This window comes from Peromyscus leucopus, chromosome 1, assembly GCF_004664715.2.
Source record: "Peromyscus leucopus breed LL Stock chromosome 1, UCI_PerLeu_2.1, whole genome shotgun sequence".
Taxonomy (NCBI): Eukaryota; Metazoa; Chordata; class Mammalia; order Rodentia; family Cricetidae; genus Peromyscus; species Peromyscus leucopus.
The window spans coordinates 45315608-45339755 of NC_051063.1; the positions used below are offsets into that span (position 1 = coordinate 45315608).

General features: G+C 47.7%; 1 protein-coding gene across 1 annotated transcript; it reads left to right on the forward strand.

Annotated features, from left to right (window-relative positions):
• Window positions 1-3024: 3024 nt before the first annotated feature.
• Window positions 3025-22333, forward strand: Ffar4 (free fatty acid receptor 4). Its single transcript, XM_028882906.2, has 3 exons — window positions 3025-3770; window positions 13659-13787; window positions 21714-22333. Exons 1-3 carry the CDS (start codon window positions 3204-3206, stop codon window positions 22101-22103), a joined length of 1086 nt encoding a protein of 361 aa, XP_028738739.1. The 5' UTR covers window positions 3025-3203; the 3' UTR covers window positions 22104-22333.
• The last annotated feature ends 1815 nt before the right edge of the window (window positions 22334-24148 follow it).

Genomic DNA, 24148 nt, shown 5'->3' on the forward strand with positions numbered 1-24148 from the left:
CACCATGAGGACCTCATCGGAGGCTGGACAGATGGGATGGCCTGGCCTTGGTCTTTCAGTCTTTACAACCGAGCTCAATTACCCAGTCTCAGTACTTCATTACAGCAACTGAAAATGGACTAATACACCTAGTTAGGCAACACCACTCTGGTGTGATGAAGTAAGGATTCTGGGAGTCATACTGCTATGATTCCAAGCACAGTGCCTCAATGTGTAGGAAACTCAAATATGTTCATAAGCATAAAGGTAAGGTGATTTTTATAGGTAAGTATCTTCCTCTTCTACTGCTGTGAAGAGAAACCATGACCAAGGCGACTTCCCAAAGAAAGATTTTGTTGGGGGTCTTGCTTACAGTTTCAGAGGTTTAGTTCATGACCATCATGGTGGGGAGCATGGCAGCAGGCAGGCAGGCTTGGCACTGGAGCAGTAGCTGAGAGCTCACATGTTGAGACACAATTACCAGGCAGAGAAAGAGACGCTGGAAAACGTCCTGTAGTTTTGAAATCTTAAAGCCCACCCTCAGTGACACACCTCCTCCAAGGCCACACCTCCTAATCCTTCCCAAACAGTTCCACCATCTGGGACCCAGACATTCAAATATATGAGCCTATGGAAGCCATTCTCATTCAACCGCCACAGTAGGCTACAAACCAGGGCAATTTATCTTCCAAGCCTGAGTAACTCGGGAGGTTTCAAATAATAATTTCAGAAATTGAGACTGTTAGCAGAGTGAGTGGGCTCATCAGTTCATAAATCCATACACTGTGTTGAGCAAAGAGCTGAACCTAATATCCCCTGTGTGACTATTTTGCAAAATACATCATACATAGAAACTTCATTTGATCGTCCCAAACTGCTGTCATCACCCCCTTTTTATATGTGGGAACACTGAAGGACGAAGAAGTCCAAAATCACTCTGGGAATTGTATGGTCAGGATCTTGGTCCTAGCCAGACTAGTTTCGAAGCCCGTGTTTTTAACCAGTGACCACTGGTGCTCAGGCATCTGAGGGAAGTAGTTATGGTATATTCCGCACACACTGCTAGCCCCAGGGAAGCTCTAGGTTACTAACCTTAGGCTTGCACATCTTTAGGAAGCAGGGTGTTCAGGGGTTACTGTGATAAAGAGCAGATGGTGCACAGAAATCATTATGTAGGAGAAAAGAGGCAGGTGGCGCCCAACCTGATGCCTGCTTTTGAAAAGCTGGTCAGGGCTCCAAAGGTACACCCATTCCAGGAAGTCGTCACTGCAGTAGGACATGCAGTCTTGGATCAAGTGAGTCTTTAGTCTAGGGGCACACAAAGGTGATACGAATGGAGAAGTTTAGGAGTCTCTGGCCACATCATTTTGCCACTGGCGAAACCCCAGAGGGTGTGGATAGTGGAGTCTTTCTAGGTCAGCCCTGCTGCCCTAGTTGGTAAGTTACACTTGCAGATTCCAGAGAGGAGGGATAGGGTTAGTGTCCTCTAAAGCTGGCAATCTGAGGAGACAGCAGAGGAACATCCTAGAGGTGTGTTGGATAATTCTACCTCCGGTCAGCAAACTAAATAGGGGTGTGTGTGTGTGTGTGTGTGTGTGTGTGTGTGTGTGTGTGTGTGTGACAAAGCCCAGTTTTGCCCCTCTGGTCAGGTAGTCAGCCACAATCCTGGGAACTGTTGGGGCTCAGGCCCTTGGTGAAAAGCTGAGTCTAGTGTCTGCTAGTATCAACCTTGAACTCCTCCAGGGGCATCTGGGCTGGGCTGGGGTAGTTAATCCACAATAGACAATTAACTAATAATTCCTTTTTACAATACAGAGTGCATGTGTGTCTTTATAATACAGAACATGAAAGTGTCTCTTACAGTTGCCCACGCTGCTTTCTCTCCCTCCCTCCCTCCCTCCCTCTCTTTTCCCCTCCTCTCTGCACAGAACTAGTATCTCTTGACCCCAATCAGACAGTTTCCAAAATCCCATCTCCGAGGCCCCTTTAGTTCAATCTTTTTGCCTTTTTTCAACCTTGTCCCAAACCCACCTGGTTCTACTTTGCAGCTCAAAGCTAGTCAAAGCCCAGGCTGAGTGTCTCCCACTGACATGGGATCTGCACCTCACGTTAGAAGTCACACTGTGTACTCGCACGTGGGTGATAAGCAGAGGCACAAATGCATGCATTTCCAGACACCACGTCAAACAGGCACACGCTGTTCTTCATAACCACACAGAGACAACCACCAGGCACAATGGGCAGAGGGAGAGGCCTGGGAGTGTGGTAAAGGGAGAGGACATGAGGTCATAGGTGACTGGAGTACTTAGAGGAGAAGTGGTGTCTAGACCTCAAGCCCCAAACACACTTTTAATTCTCCAATTACCTCATTTTTTAGAGAAGGAAACTAGAAAGCGTTGTAGGTGATATGGTGGCAAGGAGGAAGCTGAGGGACTGAGATCTTATGAGTCACCAAAGGCCACCTTGGACAAGTCATTCTAGCTGAGGCTGTTTTCTCCTCGAACAGAGTCAGACTGCCCTGTGCCTCCCGTACTGAGTGCCTGAGGCGCATTTACAGCTTGATTGTGCACCGGACCTCTTTCCCTCCCCTCCCCCCCTCCCCTCCCCTCCCCCTCCCCTCCTCCCTGCATTTTCATGCTAGGTATCAAATAGAGGGTCTCATAAGTGCTAGGTATAGGCTCTACTAAGGATCCAAACTCTCAGGCAAAGTAATTTTTTTTTTTTTACCAATGAAAACAAACAAACCCATATACAGAGATTAACTCACTCTAAAATCAAATAAATCCCGGCCCATTACAAGTTGCTTTAGAGCATGTTGAACCGCACAGGTCCACACCATTTCTAAAGTTCAACTCTGACACTCTTCAATCAAGGTTAGCTAAATAGGTGGATGGATAAAGGGGCTTCCAATAATCGGTGTCCATGAAAGGTGAGGAAGGCTGTACCGGGGGAGGGAGGCTTAAGAGCTCTCAGACTGCCCAAGGGTCTGAGGCCTTGGTGGCCACATCCCCGCCCACAGTGTTCAAGCCAGTGTTGCCAGGCACTTCCTCGTTCCGGTGCGCCCTGGACGCAGCTCCTACGCCCAGTGCCTGGGCAACTCAGGCGGGAGGGGGCCAGAGGGGAGGTGTCGCAACCTCCTCCCTCCCTCTTCCCCCCGCCTTGGCACTCAGTTACCTCGCAGATGAACGCTCTCGCAGACTGCGGCGGGCGGCTGGGCGCCCGGCATGTCCCCTGAGTGTGCGCAGACGACGGGCACTGGCCCCTCGCGCACCCTGGACCAAATCAATCGCACCCATTTTCCTTTCTTCTCCGACGTCAAGGGCGACCACCGGCTAGTGCTGAGCGTCGTGGAGACCACCGTCCTGGGACTCATCTTCGTGGTGTCACTACTGGGCAACGCATGTGCCCTGGTGCTCGTGGCGCGCTGTCGGCGCCGCGGGGCGACAGTCAGCCTGGTGCTCAACCTCTTCTGCGCGGACTTGCTCTTCACTAGCGCCATTCCTCTAGTGCTCGTTGTACGCTGGACCGAGGCCTGGCTGCTGGGCCCCATCGTCTGCCACCTGCTCTTCTACGTGATGACCATGAGCGGCAGCGTCACGATCCTGACGCTGGCAGCGGTCAGCCTGGAGCGCATGGTGTGCATCGTGCGCCTACAGCGCGGACTGAGCGGCCCGGGTCGGCGGGCGCAGGCAGCGCTGCTGGCTTTCATCTGGGGTTACTCGGCGAGCGCCGCGCTGCCCCTCTGCATCTTGTTCCGCGTGGTCCCGCAGCGCCTTCCCGGAGGGGACCAGGTGAGCCTTGGCTGCCTGCAGCAGCGCAACCGGTGTCCGGGCCGGCTGGGGTGGAGAGGGGAGGATCTGACCGAAGCGGTGAGCTAGGATGATGGTGATTAGTAACAGTAATTGGTCGTTTGTGGAATTGAATCCTTTTGGGCAGGCCTACTGCCCAATGCTCCGAAGTTTAATTTCGTCAGTTTCCCCACAGTGCCAAGTGGGTAAGTAAATCCTTCCAAATGCTGTTAAAGGGACTCCCAGATTTTTGCAAAATGAAGCGACTCTTATAAGGCTAATTAAGCAATGGGAGCTTACATCCAGATGGGATAGCAGGGTGCAAGATGGCTCCTCATGGAGTTGCTACTTTCTCTCCAGATGTTATGCTACTGTTATTATCACACGTATTTTACAGAAGCTAGGGCACCTAGCATCTCCTTTCGAGCTGGGCTATTACTTGGAAGTGCAGTACCAAAGAGAGGCCTTCCTACAGTGGTGGGGTGTCGCCTGGGGGAGGGGTTCCTGCTCTGGAGTTCAACATATGTGATGAGAACACCGTGTGACCGCCTGAACCCTGAACACAGCGAGAGCTTATTTTTATAGAGAGGGAGGATGGATGAAGGCGACATCCTGGGTAAATGGTATCTTAAAAAAAAAATCAACCCACACACCTGTTCTTAGTAGTTTGTTTCTTGTGTGGGATACTGTGAAGAGATGCTGGTTTGATAATAACTTTGAATGGCCAATGAGCAGGAATCCATCAGCCCTGTGGCACTTCATGAAAGAACATATAAGCTTGTGGCTATGTCTCCCTGGGTGGGTGGGTGGGTGGGTACAGGGAATTCAGGGTTAGCTGAGTTGATGGGTACTGCTGGCCTGGAAGAGACCAATGTGTCTATCTCACTCCAGGCTTATCCTTAGCCGGGATACGCCTGAGCATCAGGGCAGGCCAAATAGATACTTCCAGGATAAGTGAATGCTCGGGCCTAACTCCACACCAGAGGAATCAGCTAGGCCCCAGGCATGTCCAACCTGTATCCAACTGGCTACCTGTGGATACTATGTGGATAGCTGTGAAGATGGCCTGACAGGGATGACAAGGGCCATGCCACAGTCTCAAAATGTTGGACGCCCCAGGAAGAGCAAGGCTCTGCCGTCCCTTATCTGTTTAAGCTGTTCTTTCACTGAGGTACAATATTGCTGTATTTTTTTTTTCATAGAACTTAAAGGATTTCTTGTTCTTAACACAGAAAGATTTCAGTTCCAAGAATTAAGACCAAATAGGATATCTTAAATTTCCAGATGTACTGTCCCTTTTAAAATTCATTCAGGTGCAATCCTATTTAGCTGGCAAATAACATGGGGGAGGAGGAGGAGAAGGGGAAAGAGGAGAAGGAGGCGGAGGAGGAGGTCTCCTTTCCTCCCAGCCAAACCCCAGGAGGAAACTGTGCTAGTGTGGTACCCAGGGCGTGAGCAAAGGGCCCTGGCTTGTGCTGTTCACTGTGCATTCATCCCCCTGGGAGGGAGTGTGTGACGGGAGCCCGCTACGGTGCTTCCAGAATGTTACTGCAGGTGCTTCTGTGGAGATCATGGATAGACACCTCTTGTTTTAATGAAAAACCACCTGCTGGATTTCAAGGGTCTTTGGAGGAGCATTTGGGCAAAGCCACTAGGGCAGAATGGGCCGATGCTGTTTTAGAGGCCAGGTGACAGGGTCTTGGATGTTGAAAGTAGTAGGGTTGGGATGGGGAAACTTATAATGGAAAAAAACTTGAGACACTGTCCTGGTGTTCTGGCACCCTGTCTTTCTTGTCATCTCCCCTTCCTGTCTCCCTCCCTCTCTCCCCCACCCTCTCTCTCTCCCTCTTCTCCTCTCTCTTTCTTGGTTTTTTGAGACAGTGTCTCTGTTATGTATTGCTAGCTGTCCTGGAACTCCCTATGTAGCCCAGGCTGGCCTTGAACGCACAGAGATCCTCCTGCCTCTGCCTCCCGAGTGCTGGGGTGCAAGGCGTGAGTCATTATACCCAGTTAGCTTTCCCTCTCTTGTAGAATGCAGCTGTCCCCTCTTCTCTGAGACTTAACTTCCCTCTGTTTCAGCTACTGTGGCTTCAGTTACCCATGGACAAGTGAGGTCAGAAAATATTAAGTGGAAATTCCAGAAAAATAATCCTACGTTTTAAATAACTTTTATTTCAGTCTATGGTTATAATTTTTTTCATTTCTGGCTAATCCCTTACTGTGCCACATTCATAACTTAAAATTTAGCCTAAGGGGGTATTTATAGAAAAATAGTGCATATGGGGGGTCAGTGTACCTATGGTTTCCATTATCTTGTAGGGGGTTCTAGAACATGTCCCCTTAAGAATAAGAGGACCCGTGCGTTTTATATTTTCTGTATTCATGCCAAGGGATTCTAACACAGAGAAACAACCCAGTTCCTCAAAGACTGTGGCCTGGCTTTGTGGGAAACATTCCATTTTATAAACTTAGCAGTTGAAGAAATGAATAGGAGTGGGCAGGGTGAGCGGAAGGAGAGTGAGGAGGCGGTATCCGCCTAAAGTGAAAATGGCAGAGAAGGATCTGGTCTAGGCTGAGGCAAGTTTCACGTTTAAAATTAGCAGAGCCAGGGGTGGCAACTCACCTCTGTAATCACAGCACCCAAGGGGCTGGGGCAGGAGGATTGCCGTAAGTTTGAGGTTGTCCAGGCTACAGAGTGAGGTCTCTAAACAAATACAAATAACAGATGTCTGTTTCTCCAGTCCTCAGACTGACAGCTTCCGGCTTGCGGGTCTTGTTTGCCTTTCCCAGTGGGATGCTACAAATGGAGGTTTTGGATGAAGAATTATTTCCTTCCCACTAACTGAGAGCACAGACAGCTCCCTTCCCACTCCCCTTAGAGCCTCTGCTGTCAGGAGACCCCTCAAAACCTTCATCCATGTAGGCTGGGGTACCTTGCCATCCAGAGGAGCCATGCTGGTAATTCTAACCTATATGGTGACTTGAGTGTGAGCTTTGCAGCCTGAGCCTCACTCACATTCTGGAGCAGTTCTGCTCCCAAAGAAGGCAAGCCTTCTCACCTCTACCCAGAGTGCTCTCCTTGTTTGAAGCATGGGTCTCAGGTATCAACAGCACGAGATTGCCATGGGGACTTGTGTCTGATAAATGGACCAACACCTGGTGTGTATACAGTTAAGTGCTCAAAAATTACTAGCTATTATTAGTTTCCTTATCTCGGGGCATCAAACTTTAAACATCCTTCAAACAGCACGATTCTTCCAACTGCTGTAACCAGCTGCCATTTCAAGAGGGTGGACACTTCTTAGCAGCGCTAACTTCTCAGCCAGGTCTGCTCCGTCTACTCCAACGGGATGCCTGCCTGTGTGTGCTGTGGCCCTGGCCTGGCCCTGGCCCGGTGGTGACCCACACTCATGGGTAGGGAAGACTGTCCACTTTGGCTAGAATATGCTGTCCATTCATTCCACAAACATTTGCTTCTCTGCCCACCCTACCACAAGCCACATAAACACACATCAGGAGGTGTTTTTACTAAGTGCACATGGGCCCAGATACTGCCCGAGACTGTAGTCTGGTGTGGTCTGTGGTCTAGTAACCACACAAGTAGCGTTCCCATTATTATTTTCTGAAAGAAGAAATAACCAAAGTCAGGCAAAAATAGTTTCAGAACGTAGCCTGGCTCTGGTTCTTCTGGGTGTCGTAGCCTCTGAACTCAGGAATCTTAAAGCCCTGTGGACCCATCATGCCACCCTTCCCTGTTATAATGCAAGGTCAGTAAGCTATCCTGTTTCTCTGTTGAATGTGGATTGTCTGAGGAGACCATAGTTAGCTTGCCTTTGTCAGCAAATATTAGAGAATATCTTTTGGAAGTCTGTGTTGGCACATTCCTGCAGTCCTAGCACTCTGGATCTGAGGCAGGGAGATCATAAAATCATGGCCAGTGTGGGAAATTTAGTGAGATTCTGTCTCAAGAAAAGAGTTGAGGGTTGTGTGTGTGTGTGTGTGTGTGTGTGTGTGTGTGTGTGTGTGTGTAGCTCTGTTGGTGTAATGTTTACTTAGCATGTACCTGGCCCTGGTTTCATCCCCAGCACCACCTGAACCAGGCATTGTGATCCACACCTGGAATTCTGCACTAGGAAGGTAGATGTGAGAGGTTCAGGAGTTCAAGGACACCCTTGGCTATATAGTAAGTTAGAGGCCAGCCTGAGCTACATAAGACCATGTCTCAAATAAATGAATGAATGAATAAATAGATAAAGTTGATAAAAGCACAGATATCCAGTGGGGAGTCCTTATTCCTTAAAACAGTCTTGCGACCTTCCATTTTGGTTGAAGTGCTGGCACAGGGAAGATGGCTTACCTAGGGGTTCCCTGGAGTGAGGTGGTGAGAACCAGCATTTACATAAACCCCCAAAGTGGAGAAGGATCAGCACTGGAGCAGAGCCCCCAGAGAGTCTCAGGAGTTCCTTCATTCTGCAGTTTGGTACTGAATCCCTACTGTGTGCCGTGCCTCATGTGCCTCAGAGAAGATGGGCTTGGTTCTTGCCCACTGCAGCATGCTGTGGTGGGGTCCCTACAGGAGGTGAGGTGACTGCTGCACAGGTTCAGAAGGATGTGGAAAGGGCTCTTGTGGGTAGCAGCGGGCAGAGGAGGGGCTGGATGCATGGGCAGGGATAGCGGGAGAGTCAGAGACGCCCTTTAGGATGCCTGGGGTGGCCTGGTGAGAGCGAGGTGGACCTCAGGGAGAGGGAGGCTACTGAGAATGAGAGGGAACACTTGGGTAGCTACTAGGACCTAAGAGTTTCCGTGTGGCTGGTGGGAGGCAGGAGGCATGAAGGTTCTGGAGACCCAGAGAATGGCTGCTTCATGTTCCAGTGTGGTAATGCAGGAGGTAGAGTCATGTGGTGGAGGGTGGTCAAAACTGTATAGGTCTGTGAAACCTCCTGCAGGGTGTCCTTTGGGAGTGAGACTGGGGCTAGGGAGAACACTACCTGAGCAGGAAACTGGAATGGATCATTTGAGGGTTGAGGATGTAGCTCAGTGATGGAGTGCTTGCCGAGTGTGTGTGTGGGTTTTTTTGGTTTTTCCAGACAGGGTTTCTCTGTGTAGCTTTGTGCCTTTCCTGGAACCCACTCTGTACACCAGGCTGGCCTTGAACTCACAGAGATCTGCCTGCCTCTGCCTCCTGAGTGCTGGGATTAAAGGCGTGCGCCACCACCGCCCGGCCCATGTATGTTTAATCCAAGGTTTAATCTCTAGGACTAAAACCAAACAAATACAAAGCTATGGAAATGGAGGAGCCATCCTGGGGGAGGTGGAGACCGGAAGGGGCAGAACACTGGGAGATGGCAGCCACACTTAACTCTTTGCTTTGCTTAGCCTCCATCTTCAGCCTGTCTGGTCCCAACATCTGAGTGCCACCCCCATTCCCTTCCAGAGACAGCTCCCTTTTGGCTTCTGGAAGCACCTGGACGTCCTAAGGCAGGGCCAGAGCCTTGCTCACCAGACTGTGGCTTCACACTGGCCCAAGCACTCTGTCTGGTGATGAATGAACAGGTCCCATTAAAATACTGTTGTTGGTGTTGCCAGCTCCACTTTCAGATCTCAGCAAAGCAGTCAGGCCTAGCAGTTTTGGTTTCCAAATTTCTTTTATGAAGCCAGAAAATATTTCAGATGTATAGAAAAGGTTCAGAGGCTATGATAACATCGTGTGCCCACCTTCCAATGTCAGGCACTGCCCAGTTCCTCTGCAAATCAGTCTGTCAGAGGAGACTAGAATCAAAGTGACTTGTCAGATGGAGTTTCCCATAGAAATAAAGTCACAACATCCACTCAGATCTCTGGAGTGGCGGCATGATGCCTTTTTGTTGTTGTTTTAATAATTAAGCTTTAAAGTTTTTAAATTTATTTACTCTCTCTCTCTCTCTCTCTCTCTCTCTCTCTCTCTGTGTGTGTGTGTGTGTGTGTGTGTCTGCGCGCGCGCACGTGTGCATGCATGAACCACAGCACATGTGTGGAGGGAAGAAGACAAATTCCAGGAGTCAGTTCTCTCCTTTCACCATGCGGGTCCGAGGGATCAAACTCGGGAAGTCAGGCTTGGCAGCAAATGCCTTTACCCACCGAGCCATCTAGCTGGCCCAGCTGGTTTTAGATGAGCATCACCTTGTACTTCATCTCCGATGCTATAGAAAGCCTTCTGAAGAGTGCATGACGCTGTCACTTAGGTCATTCCCACTGACTCTTAGCTCAGAAGGCACTGCGAACAGTTTCCTGCTTTACTTTCTTGTCACACTTCCTGTCCGTAGTGAGAGCCATAAATCAGAAGCCAAAGGGTGTCTTCATGAGAAGACTTTGGGAAGCTCCCTGGGATGAGTGTGTTGTCGCTGCTGGTCATGTTTACCCAACTCTGATGATGAGCTGATATCTGATAACCACCTTTCCCTAAAAGCAAGCTCTCTTTTTCTCTCATTAAAAACAAAGCTACATAGCAACAGTTAGAAAATGTAGGTAACTGAAGGAAGAGGGAGGAGGAGCACAGAGGGTGATGGAATGGAGGAAATGTATGTCATATTTTCATTTTCAGGGGAAGAAAAGGACCAGCAAAAGGAGGAGGAGGGGTGGGGAGGGCACTGGAGAGCTGAATAAAAACAAAATGGGAATGTCAGAGTGAAGTCCATTCCTTTGTATGCTAACCAAAGGCATTGATAAAAAGGTTGATAAATTCTGGGGCTGGCGATGTGGCTTAGTTGGTAGAACACTTGCCTGGCATGCATGAAGCTCGTGTTCAATTCCTAGCACTGCATAAACCAGGTATGGTGGTGCAGATCTGTCATCCCAGCATGTTTTTTTTCCCCTTGTGTAGGGAGAATACTTACTCTATCATACGCATTTTCTTATAAAATCTCATAAAGTCAGGAGGGATTGGCCCAGGCACAGAGGAGGCTTTTGGGGAGAAATCTTAGGAACTTTAAGAAATAGTTCTGAGGTCATGTTTTCCTACCCTTAGGTACCTTTTTCCTTTCACAAATATAGAGATTTGAAACCAAATTCCATTCAGGCCTTTCTTCCTGACTGAGGTTTCAGCACACCTGTCCATACCTGTGGACTCCAGTGTGCTGAATGAGGGTCCTGTAGTGGGCAGAGAACTGAATACAAACTGGAGGCCATGTGGATTGTTCCAGGAACAGCAGGAACACAGCTGCCAGAACTCAGGATCACCGAGAGACACAAGTCTCCGTTCATTCACCAAAATGAGGAGCAATGTAAAAAGCTCTGTTCTATTAGCAGGGGACGTGGGAGGAGAGGAGCAGGTTTAGAATGTCCAGCCCATTTATGACCCACTTAATAAGGCTGGAAAGGGAAGCAACATCCTCACCTCCCTTTTCAATGTATGGACATGATTAAAACATTTTATTTTGTTTTGAGACAGGGTCTCACTATGTAGTCTGTGGGAGTCCAGCTCCTGCCTTTTGAAGGGTTCTTAGGTGGAGGAAAGAGGAATAGGAAATATCAGATAGAAAGAGAGACCTAGATGACAAGAAGAAAGACAGAAACACAGGATAGCTTCGGGAGGGCCTGGATCAATACCCAACAGCCCCATGCTTTATTGAAAAGGGCTTTTTATAACATGCCAAGGGGAGAGACAAAAGACACCCCCCCCCCGCAAGATAAAAACAAACATACAGCCAAGTGTAGATGTTTCCAAACACCTGGTAACCATGCCTGTGTCCAAATCATCTCATTATGCAGCCCTGCTGGGTAAAGCAAGCTCAGATTCTCTGATCCTGAGTAATTTCTCGCTTAGATAGCCTCTGTGGGCTCCCACAGGAGTCAAGGATGGCAGTTTTCATGTCTCAGCCTTGTTAAGGCTGAAATGACAGGCACATGACACCACATCTGGACTGCTTAAAACATTCTACCTTACTTTTTTGCCCTGAAAAGTTTTATTGGTAGCTCTTTTGTTGTTGTTATTTATGGAGACAGGGTTTCTCTGTGTAATGGTCCTGGCTGTCCTGGAACTCACTCTGTAGACCAGACAGTCCTCGAACTCACTGAGATCCGCCTGCCTCTGCCTCCCAAGTGCTGGGATTAAAGGCGTGTGCACCACCGCCCAGTTATTGGTAGCCCTCTTGATGTTTCTTTAATACTTTTTAGAGTTATTTGTTGCCGGTGAAAAAAAGTAACCTTTAGTGTTTCAGACTGTTGTTTTTGAAGGATGTTTTGAAACTAGCTTTAGTTTCCTCTTCTATGAAATAGGAAAATTAATAATGTGAGTTTCAATAAGGTTGTTGTAAGCATAACAACATTGCTGCATGTAGGAAGTAGTTCTTGGTGCATGGTAAATGTTCAATAAATATGAAATGCTTCTGTTTTCTGCTAATAGTGCATATGAAACTATTTGACAACATTTTGAGTTTGCTCCATTATGATTCACAATGGCAAATGTTAAAAATTATGTTTTTTCCTAGTGTATTTAGTATTCAATAACTATTGATCAAATGATCGAATGGATGCCTGTGGCAGGATACATATACTATGTCAAAAATCATCGATACGACCTTTTACATTGTACATGCTCTTAAATAGGTGTTCTGATGTTTGGGAGGGTTTGAGGTGAATTGTGTTCTAAATATCTCTGTTCTTATTGTCAAGTAGGTACAAGAAGTTCAGGTGTGGAAAGATACATTCACATTCATACTCCATTTCCACTGATATATTTACTCAATGGAAGGAAGTGTTGCAGTAATAGAGTTTTACTGTTCAGTAGACTCCTCACACCTTGGCTTTGTAGTTAGTATCAAACTTTTGAATTCAACACAGCACAATCACAGGCCTCCATGCCTTTTGAACATTCCAGCCATTTGCCTCAGGGCTCTGTCCTGTTCCCAGGAGGACTAGTGCTCCAAAGTCTGGGCACCAGACATTTCCTTGAAGAGAGATGGCCTATTCTTTGAGGCAGACTGGCAGTATGCTTGTGTGTGTGTGTATGGTGTTTGTTGTTATTGTTTTGGAGTTTTATGTCTCTGCTTTCCAAAGATTTATTAATTTTATTTCATGTACACAGGAGTGTTTTGTCTCCATGTATGTTTGTGCACCTACATGCATACCTGGTGTTTGTGGAGACCAGAAGAGGGCATTGAATCCCCCAGAAATGGAGTTAATGATAATTGTGAGCTGTCATGTAGGTGCTGGGAACTGAACCCTGGTCCCTGCAAGAGTAGCAAGTTCTTTTAACCACTGGGTCATCTCTTCAGCCCCCATTTTATGTGTATGTGTGTATGTATGTGTATATGTATGTATGTATGTATGTATGTATGTACGTATGACCTGAGACAGGGTCTCATTATGTTACCTGGGCTTGTCTTAAACTGTGTGATCCTTGCAATCTTCTTGCCTTGGTCAAAGTAGCTGGACTACATGTGTACCTGACTTTGACACATTCAGGCCATTGAACCCTCAATTAAACAACACCCAGCCCCTCTTCCTTTAGCAAAGTGTCACTGCACTGGACCCTCAATCCTGTCTCCAAATGCTTGTGTGTGGCATGTGGCTTCCAGTCTATGTAACCTTCCTGAGGTCGAGTTTCTCCCCAGCTTGGAAGAGAAGGCTCAAACACTCTTTGCATGCAAACCCAGAGAAGTGGAAGGACCAATCCTGGAGCATGCCTCAGCTCTTACTTGCCTATGACCTGGAGGTTCAGGTGTCTTCCTGGAGAAAGAGAATTATAATTATGTAACCCTAGGCACCTGGGGCAGGGGCTGGTTTAGGGCTCACTGTCACAGCAGGTGAGTAGCACACAGTGTAACAGTGTACCACAGCCCTAAACTAGGACTGGGTTAAAGGCTAAGGAAGAAGCCAGCGTTTAAATGATATTGTTTTCCCTTTTGTAAACAGGAAATTCCAATTTGCACATTGGATTGGCCCAGCCGCATAGGAGAAATCTCGTGGGATGTGTTTTTTGTGACTTTGAACTTCCTGGTGCCGGGACTGGTGATTGTGATCAGTTACTCCAAAATCTTACAGGTACGTTAGTTTCAGTGTTGTTCTGAGCTTCACTCCATCTGGGCATTTCCAGTTGAATCTTAGAACTTCCGGGTCAGCGGATACCTTGGAGGTTCTAACAGTGCAATCTTGATTCACTGTGCAGATCCTCTGCTACCCCCTGTCACAGTGAGGGATGAGAATTTGTATATTTATTTTGGCTTTTGTTTTCTAATCAGTTATCTTTTTGTGAATCTTTTCATCATTAAAATACTACCGGTTATAAAAATATTAAGTTGAAAACAGGCACAGAACTGTGTAGCACAGAAGTTGAAAATCTATTCTCTTTCCAACTTTAATGGCCCAGCATATGTGTCTGCAGAATTTCAGCACGATGTATACTTGTGTGTAGGTTCAAATGGTCAGGTGGCTGTTGGCACTGCTCACTGTTCTTTTCAGATATGAGATACTGCTGCTTGATAACTTCCTTTTTTTTCCACTCAGCACCGTATCAGTACATCTTTCTGTATCAGTTCTTGTACCTTATCTTATTGTTAGTTAAGAGTTATACAACCTTCGTCATATAGGTATGATATAATCATTTTGTGGACTTTGGAGTTGTGTCCACTGTTTTCCCACAAACCCAGCAGTGACTAACGATGTCTGCTTCGTAAGATTTGTTTATGGAAGTATCGTATACTAATATAAAATCACGCCCAGCTTACGTATTCTGCTCACAAATTGAACACTCTCATAAAGTGGCTCCTAGATGGAGACTAGAACTTGGCCAGAAGTCCTTCCTGTCCCCATGGGTCAGTGACCTTATCCTTGGAAAGGTCACTTCAAGTGTGTGGCACCAGAAATAAATGAAGTCTTCTAGAAAAGTAAATGTATATACACAGACATATAAAAGATGGGCCAGCCTCCACTTCCTGCCTCTAAAGGCATCCTACTTGCAAGGAAGGTGCCACCCAACAAACACAAGCATGTATATTTATGCTCACTTGTAAGGTTTACCTCAAAGCTCTTGAGCCCTCTTGGAGGTGTGTATCAGTTGAATCTTGGTTTTATAGCATCTTTTGTATGGGTCATGATAAATAGGTGTGTTAAAAAGGCCCTGATCACCTTCTGGCCATTTTTACAACCCTTTATGGCTGTGGATCTGTAGCCTTCTTACAAACAGAACCCACCTCACACCAACCTCACCTAACACTGCCAGTCCATGGTTCTGTGGGAGATAGTGTTTAACTCTCTAGCCAGACTTGTCCCACCAGATGACTCTCCATCTCTGAAGGGATCCAAGCTTGGGCTTATTCTAATATGTGAGGCAAATTCCAGGGGGTGAAATGGATGGCTTAGCATATTTTAATGTTATAAAAGAATTAATTAGTATCATAAAATCACAATGAAGGAAGAGAAAGAAAAGGACAGAGGAAAATAGAATAAATTTTTAAATGTTTGTGTTGTTTTGGTTTTGTTGAAGCAGAGTATTACTCTATAGTTCTGACAGGCCTGTGGCTCCCTATGTGGACTAGACTGGCCTAGCACTTGCATTAATCCTCTCTCTGTCTATGACTCCCAATTACTAGGATTACAGGCATGCACTGCTGTGTTAGGCTACATGCATGTAGTGTTTAATCATGCAGCAAGCACCAGCTCATCTTACCCTAAGAAGATTCTCAGATGAGATGATCTGGAGATGTTGTGCAATTTACCCACGGTCATGGGGCTCACAGGTGTCAGCTTCAATATTTAAACCCAAGCAGACTGGTCCCATGGCCCTACCCAACACCCAGACCTCAGAGGTTTGTTAAGAGTGCTACGTGCAGAATGTCGGCAGGAAGTAGGTGTGGTTCAGGAGCGTGCAAGTTATAATCTGCCTAGAAGGATCTTTGACAAAGAGGCCGCTGGACAATGATGCTGTGATCTAAAGCAAGAAACACCACAGCGCAAGAGTGATTCTGTGTCAGGCGAAGCTAAAGCAAGCTGTTAGCTATTGCGCAAGCATCAAGGATCAGTGAGGGTATAGTGGAGAGCAAAGGACCATGGGAACAGATACGAGGCTTGGAAGGTTCTTTTGAAACCACCTAGCTTTGAGTCTTTACTGCTGGTTTACTTTGTTGTGTTGTGTGGGTCTGTTACTTGCATTCTCTGGGCCCCATTTCAAACATCTGCAGCCTTCAATTTCTAGCAAGAAGTTGCATAAGGCAAGCAAGTATGTGAGAACTGCCCACCATGAATAGTATGGCAGATGCCACTCTGCTGGGCTGTTCTTCCTTCTGAGTATTGTGAAGGAAATGGCCTCACCCGGGTGATGTGTAAATCTAATTATCTTATCGATAAAAACTAGGAATCAGATATTGGGGTAAAAACCTGAAAGAACAGAGAAACAGGGGGGCAGCCATCAGTGACTTCATACCTCTTTCATTTCTCTGCCCAAAAGGGGCTGAGATCCTGTCTCCGCCCCCCTTTACCACTTCCTGTTCCTCTTCCCATAGTCCTCCAAACCTCTATGGTTAGCTAGTGGCTGGCTCCACCCTCTGACTCCAAGCAAGCTTTATTTGTCAGAACACAAACAAAATATCACATAGCACCCAGGTTCCCCAGAGGTTAAACAGTGGGTCGAGGTTTGGAACAAGACTAGGAAATCATGGCTGGAGCAGACTGGCCGGGAGCAGGGGGCAGCAGCACCTAAGCTCCCCCTTGTTGGTGACCACTCCTGAGACGAGGAGAAGTCAAGAGGACTCTGGTGTGTTCCCTTTCCATGTGTGACACACCCTCCTGTGGGAGTGTGATTTCCCACGCACAGCAATCTCAATCTCAAGGCTGGGTCTTTCCCTCGGGGGGAAAAATCAGAAAACATCTTCAGAACCAGGAAGGGGAGAGAGCCCTCCTTTCTCCCCTCTGAACAACAGTGCTCTCCCCAGGCTCCCCCCACACTTGAGTCTAAACTCTCAGCCCTGCACATCTCAGAGCCCTGCACAGCTTCCCTGGGCAGCAGGAGGTCTGTGTGGTTTGCAGTGGCTCCCTGAGTGCTACGTCACGGTTGAATTTAGACCCATTGCTTCCTTATACACGAACCACACCCGAAGCCCCTACCTAAAGTCTTGTGCAGTTAGCCTTCTGCCTGGCCCCCCGAATCCCCTCCTCTCTCATGTCCAGGTGGGCTGGAGACTGTCCCTTGCACACCCCCACACATGCATGATACCTCCCGGTCATTTCCTTCCCAGGATCTCTCTTCTCTGGATTGCTGTGTGGACCACTTCTCACTCCCTCAGAATTCTCCCCTAGAAGCATTTCCTGTCACTCAGCAATCCCTGACTAACGGGTTTCTCCTCCAAACACTTTGCATGCTGTAGTCTGTCACTCCCACTGCTGAGAGGATGCACGCTCCACGAGAGCAGAGGCTGTTTTGTTCATCGTTGTGTCTGCATGCCCAGAGCTGGCTGTAGGTGCTCCCTTTATACTTACATGAGTGAGGCCCAAAGCCTTGAGCACAGTGAGATGATCTGTGGGGTTTCTGTGCTTGGGCAGTGGGCAGTCTCTGGACAAAAAGCCATGAGACATGTTCAAGATCAGTCTTTGCCACCATGTAACCTTGGGCAAGCCACTGAACTAATGTGAGCCTCAGTTTCCAATGGAGCCAAATATGCATAGATTGACTAATACAGAGAGAACAGATGAGATGTCTGAAATACTAGTACTAACAGAAGATTTTTGAAAATTCTATTCTATACTACCCCTAAAACTGATTGTTCCACTTTTTCCCTATGGGGACCATGACATTAACTCTCAACTTTGTGCCTGTGTTTGTCAGGCTGGTGCCTCAGAAGCTGGTAAGTGTGACAGAGGCTGGACAGGGCATCAGAGATCGAATCTCCTACCCTAGAAGATGCACAACCAGGACACACTAAACTGGCCCTCCTGCCCAGGCCTTTCCTGCCAGGAGCACAACTGTAGACTCCGCTGAACATCAATATTCAATTTATCACCCCACCCTCTCTGCCAGTCTTGCCTCCTCCCTGTCTCTACTGACTGTAATGGGTTGATTTCTGGTCTTCAAAGGGGCTCTTCTCATATCACCCCATTCTTCAATTGCAAAGCAGCCCCACTCAGGTTGCTCTCTAGAGCGCCATGGGTTGATGGGTATAGAAAGAGTCATGCAAACAAGCTTAAGAAATGCTGAGCTAGCTGCATGGAGTTCTCTGCTGTGGGACTTGACAGCCTTTTTATGCTAAGACACTGTGGACATCCCCAGCACAGGAATTAGCCAGGCGGTATTATAAATCTCATCACAGGACCCACTTGTGCTTACAGAGCATCTCTCCCAGCTGGTATTGCATAGAGCACCCAGCAGGAAGTCCTGCTCTAACCTTTGCTGGTTCTGACCTTGGCAATGGTACCGAGTGGGCATCCAACTGCCTCTCCCCACGCTGATCTCCCTTCAGGAACGTTTCATGCACCGGGCAGTGACTAGTTTTGCCCTCCACCCTCTCTGCTTCCTCTTTCCTTGTGATTCAGACATGCCATACATTTTCAGTGATATTTTTCCTATTGACAGTTTTCCCAAGGGAATAGCTTCTCAGTAATCCCTAAGTGCCTGGGATCAGACTGTCAAGGCTGGCAGCCTACCAGATTTACAAGTTTACCCAGCAACCATAAAGATGACAGGCTGTGATGGCTCTGCCGTTGTAACTGTGTTTCTTGTTCTCCCTCCCTCTGGCCACATACCCAGGGCGAGGGAGTGCAGTGTGGGCAGGACTCCTTTGCTTTTCACCGTGTCCAGCCTCTTCAAGAAAGCTTAGCATATAGCAGGGTCTCGGTAAATATTTGTTGAATGAACCAGTAACTCCATGGAAATCTCTCTGCCTAATGTAGAGTTTAGCTGAGAAACAAAAATCTACTTCAACAAAACACGAAGCCTGGCCCTCACTACCTGCCCGCTGGGGCCCTTGATCATGTTATAGACTTAGATTTGGGTCCTGAGTTCTGAAGGCACCTGTTGAAGTTTCCAGGTTCTTGTGTTCTGGGAGAAATAATTGTGTTGTGTGATATTTTGTTTGTGTTCTGACAAATAAAGCTTGCTTGGAGTCAGAGGGTGGTGCTAGCCACTAGTTAACCATAGAGGTTTGGAGGACTGTAAAGAGAGGGACAGGAAGTGGTAAGGCGGGCTGAGACAGGATCTCAGTCCTTTTGGTTGGAGGAAAAGAAGAGGTAGGACGTCTGCTTCTCTAACTACAAGCAAGCTTTATTTGTTAGAACACAAACAAAATATCACACAACGTAATTGCATCGGGGACACATAATTAATAATAGAAATAGGGATAGATGATTAAGAGAAAGACGTTCCTGAGAATGGGAGTGACCTAATGAGCTGTGGGAGAAGGCTTCCATGTTAAAAAACAAACAAACAAACAAACAAAACAAGAAACCCCCAACAGTGGGTTTCTAGTGTTATAGCCCTTTATGGGTAATTTTCATAGCACTTACCTCTCCTGTGGTTGTATATTGCATATGTATATGGCCGGCAGGCTTTTCTTGAACATGCTCTGCTATGGCATGGTGGTTGGGAGGCATTTCCCATCCTTTGTCATCGGGCTTCTTGCACATGTTAATCTTGGTGCTGCTCTCTCCAGGCCTTGCTTTCCTCCAGTAGTCTTTCTTGTGTCTTCAGAGGTGGACAAGGTGGAATCCCCTTCACTGCCAGCCTCCAGCTGGTGTGGTCTGGCATGGCAGAGGGGTGTTGGGTGGAAATAGGGTTCCCTCCTGACCTTCAGAAGCTCGTGTGAGTCTAGTGAGTCACAAAAGGCCTGTTTTAAAAATGGACTTCATTAAAGGTCAAGAGAGACAAACTCTAAACCAAGCAGCTGTGTGGGCTTAGCAGTTCTTACGCCCTAGTGAGCAAAAGTCACCTTGACACTTTAAGAGAAGTGTGAATCTCTGGATCTCCTCACTGAATCCAAGTGTCTCAAAGTGGGCCCCTTTGGACATGTTAAAAAAACACAACTCTCAGCTCAAAGAGTCTAAGACATCATTTATTCTGGAGCCAAATATGAGTGGCCATGGCCCAGGAACACAGATTCAATCTACCTCAAATTCCATGTTCCAAAGTGGTAACTGTTTCACGAAGTTTTTTTATTTATTTTATTTATTTATTTATACATTTTATAATGACAGAAAAAAGAAAGTCATAAATCAAGATGGTTTTCAAATACATTTAGTGGGAACATCAGGTGGGTGAGTTACAGTCAAACAAGGAAACCTCTGCCGTAGACCTCAGATGTCGTCCAATGACATTCTTAGCCTTTTGGTTGGTGCAAGCAATTGGTCTGTTGAGTAAATACATTATAAAATGGTTGCACCTGTCGGCCCCAAAGATATTAGGCCAGACACAGAGGTAGGTGTGGAATAACTATTCAAAGGGGCTCCAAATGGCCAATGATACATTTTAACTGGGCTCTGGATCTGCAGCACTCCAATCCCTCTGCAATCACTGCCTTCTAGAAGGGGTAGTGGCAGGTGTAATTCTTTCCGGGAACTTTTGTTCACAGTCATTTTGTGTTTTGCCAAGTTCCCAGTGGTCATGGAGCACATTCTCATGAACACTGCCTCCCTCCCAGTTGGCAATATGCCAGGGTGAAGAAGCACAAGGACATCTCTGTGTGGGGCTCCCAGAGTGGAAGAACCCCAAGACTGCCCTGTTCCCGGGCTTGTTTTGAGGGTGAGAACTAATCCCCAGAAGGTAACGGAGCACTTCATAAAAGCACAAGAGGCATTCCACCAAAGCCAGAGACATTTGAAACCCTGGCTAGGTGCTGACCAGCCCTTGCTGTCTAATGTGGGATAGGGAGCAAGGAAGACTCACATTTTATCACGATGCCTCATTTTCTTCCTGAGTGTACAAATTGTGGGGACTGGAGAGTGAAGAGGAAAAGTAGCAGGTTAAATAATAATAATAAAAAAAATCTCTTATGCGTTTGGCTGTGAGTTAACTGCTTTGTTTATTACAGCCACTGTCAGGCTCCTGCAAGAGCCCAGGGCCCCACAGAGCTGGGACTGTCTGCTAAGCCACCCCCACCTGCACAGTGGAGTAGGCAGGTCCTGAGTGGTATGGGAACCCCTAGGGAGCTCCATTTTCACAGGTGGGGGCTGTTACAATTTAGTAGCTGAAAAATGACTTTCAGCCAGCAACTTACATTTCCTGCGAATCAATTCACAAGAACAACAGTGGTGTGAACACGCAGAGGATATGTGAGGACTAAAAGTGACAGCTGATGAAATAAATGCCTAGCACCGTGGCCGGGGGCCAACAGGAAAGCGCGGCTGTCCTGATTGCTCGCATCCTGGTGTTCTGGTTGTCAGGCGCGTTGAGAGGGTTCCAGTCAGTTCACTGGGCACCTGCTGTCCTTGTCTCTATCACAAACAGGTGGCTCTAAATGCCCCGAAGAATGAGAAGCAATCACGTAATCATGCGATAGTTAAGCCTCTATCCTTCAATTAGGGAACTAAAAGAATTGAAGGAGAACGTTTTAAGCCATTTTGATGAGTTAAACTTGCCCAAACTGTGAATGATGCTGATGACTTTAAAATCACTTCCTCTCTGGAGATGCAGGATTTAGGAGACTAGGCCCCGCACCCCATCCTACAGAACTGGTAATGTGGCTAAGAGAGACTGGGCCTGGGCCAGTCCCGGCAACTGAAGTTAGTAAGGACCACTCACATGGTTAAGACATCCGGTTGGCTCTCTTCCTTCAGGACAGAGGGAACAGAATGGCACATCAGGCCAGTAGACACAATGTCCTTCACATTTCTGGTTAGAAGTGCCCCCCTAGACTGCAACCCACCATCTCTAGTCCCACCCCAATCCACCTGGGCTTCAGTCCTCAGTCCCAGAAAACAAAACCAACCAGCAGGGGACCCCCGACGCCCACAGTGACCTGTAGCTCCAGTGTTTTGTGTTTCTTGCAGATCACCAAGGCATCACGGAAGAGGCTCACGGTGAGCCTGGCGTACTCCGAGAGCCACCAGATCCGAGTGTCCCAGCAGGACTACCGACTCTTCCGCACCCTCTTTCTGCTCATGGTCTCCTTCTTCATCATGTGGAGCCCCATCATCATCACCATCCTCCTCCTCTTGATCCAGAACTTCAAGCAGGACCTCGTCATCTGGCCGTCCCTCTTCTTCTGGGTGGTGGCCTTCACGTTCGCCAACTCCGCCCTAAACCCCATTCTGTACAACATGTCACTGTTCAGGAACGACTGGAGGAAGATTTTTTGCTGCTGCTTCTTCCGAGAGAAGGGAGCCATTTTTACAGACACATCTGTCAGGCGAAATGACTTGTCTGTTATCTCCAGCTAACTAGTGGAGCCAGGTGAACCTCTGTGTGCGTGTAAAGGGGAAGTCACTGGTGCACCCTGCTTTAAGGAAATCCAACTTCCAACAGCACACATCTACAGGGCCAGCAAATTGAGGAATGATCACTCGGTATAAAAATGCTTCTCCTTAAAACTTTCTATGGGTTCCTTTTTATGAACATTTTTTAGTGTTTGTAATATGATTGAGTTAATAAATTTTTATTTATAACTGTTCCTACATAGAAAGCTGTACCTTGTGGTTTGCTGAAACAGACTTTGGAGCTGATTCAGGGTTCAGGTTTCTCAGTCAAAGGTCATAGCCACCCCAAGTCCCCACCTTGGGCACATAAGGTCTTGAGACCATTTATTCATTCGTGTCAAGACTGCTTAAGGAATTTCCAAGGAACAATTAGATGTGGCCTCCCCCCCCCGCCCCTCATGTATTAAAAATGGGCAGGAGACATGGCTCAATGGTAGTATGCTTGCCTAGCAAGCGTGTGGCCCTGGGGTCAATCCCCAGTATATTAAAAAACATAGAGAAGCAGCACTGTAGACTCAAAGAGAGGAGGATGGACCCTGATGCTGGAGAGGGAGGTCATGCGGTTGCTTTATTACTCTATCTATCCACCAGAGGCCTTGGAAACACCTGCTGTGGCTGTGCATTGTTTTTGTGTGTGCCAGGAATCCAAGCCAAGAGCCCTGGCTCTGTTCTCAGGGAGCTCGCCTTTTCATGGGGTGGGGGCCAATGAATGCCAAACAGGAGTCAGTGAATAATAGAGCACCCCAGAATGCATAAGCACCCTGGAGAAAGTAGGTCAGGGTGCTGTGGGGTGATGGTTATTTATATGGGGTAGGGGTAGGTCAGGGTGCTGTGGGGTGATGGTTGTTTATATAGGGTAGGGGTAGGTCAGGGTGCTGTGGGGGTGATGGTTATTTATATGGGGTAGGAGTGGGTTCAGGAAAAACTGAGGAGCAACAGTTGAGCTGAGAGGCTAAAGGCAAGAAAGAAGCAGTCACATGGATCCAGAGGAAGGACCTTTGCAGGAAGAGAGAGGCTGCTGAGCTGTGTGGCCCAGGAGCTGCAGACTGTTGACTGAGCCTTCTTTGTACTTGATGCTAGGAGAGAGAGGTGCTCCCCTGGAGCCCATCATGGATGCAATGAAGTTCCAGGGCTAGGTCGGGGAGGGCCTGGCAGGCCAGCAGGAGAAGTTCACTCGGGGTTCAGTGGGCAGCACTGGAGGTTTGCAAAGGGAGGCCTGAACAATGAGGACTTTTCCCCTGGCTACTCTGCAAGGCAGAGGCTTTAAGGAGCAAGAATAAAAATGGAGAGCAAGTGTGTGGCTGCCTGAAGGAGAAAAAGGTGAGGGACCTTGAAGGAGGTGGCATTAGTGAAGGACCGTGTGAACTAATCCCGGGCTATGCCTGGGAAGGTGGGAGAACAGTTTACTTATGGAGGATGGAGACAAGGGAAGACAGCATTCCAGGGTGCCTCCTGGACTTCAAGCCTGGCATCGGTTAGATGCAATGGGGCAGGTGAAAAAACTGAGGAAGACTGGGAAACGAATGGGGCTCCATCTGGAGCATATGCTTGAGATCCCAGCGAGACAGCCATAGACCAGGCCACTGGAGGAAGAGACACAGAACTGGGCCTGGCGACACAGTGTTGTTGGGAAACACAGATGTGTGTAGGGACCCGTGGTTTTACGAAACAGTCTCCGAGAAGATGTGAAAAGGAAAGACACCAGAGTCGAAGACTGAGGCCCAGGATATGCCAACCGGTAGGTCTGAGGTAAGATTTATGGTGAGCGTGACATTAAGGACAAAGCAACAGATGTCTCTGTTCCTATCTGGCTAATAGATTTGGGGGATGCTCTGTTTGGAAGGGATACGTGAGTATCTCGGGTCTGCGGTGTCAAACTGAAGCTGAGGAGCCGGGCTCCGGCAGCTTGCTCTATGGGAATGAAAAGCTGGGCCTTTCTCATGCATGGCTACTTGCTTCCTCTGCCTTTGCCGGAGAACAAGGCACATGGGCATTTGGTGTGAGCTCCC

Bases quoted from the DNA above. Each gene is read 5' to 3' on its own strand.
- Ffar4 (XM_028882906.2), top strand. From the start codon at position 3,204: ATGTCCCCTGAGTGTGCGCAGACGACGGGCACTGGCCCCTCGCGCACC. The intron at 3,771-13,658 runs GTGAGCCTTGGC...TTTTGTAAACAG, and splicing joins GCCTTCCCGGAGGGGACCAG to GAAATTCCAATTTGCACATT. The intron at 13,788-21,713 runs GTACGTTAGTTT...TGTTTCTTGCAG, and splicing joins GTTACTCCAAAATCTTACAG to ATCACCAAGGCATCACGGAA.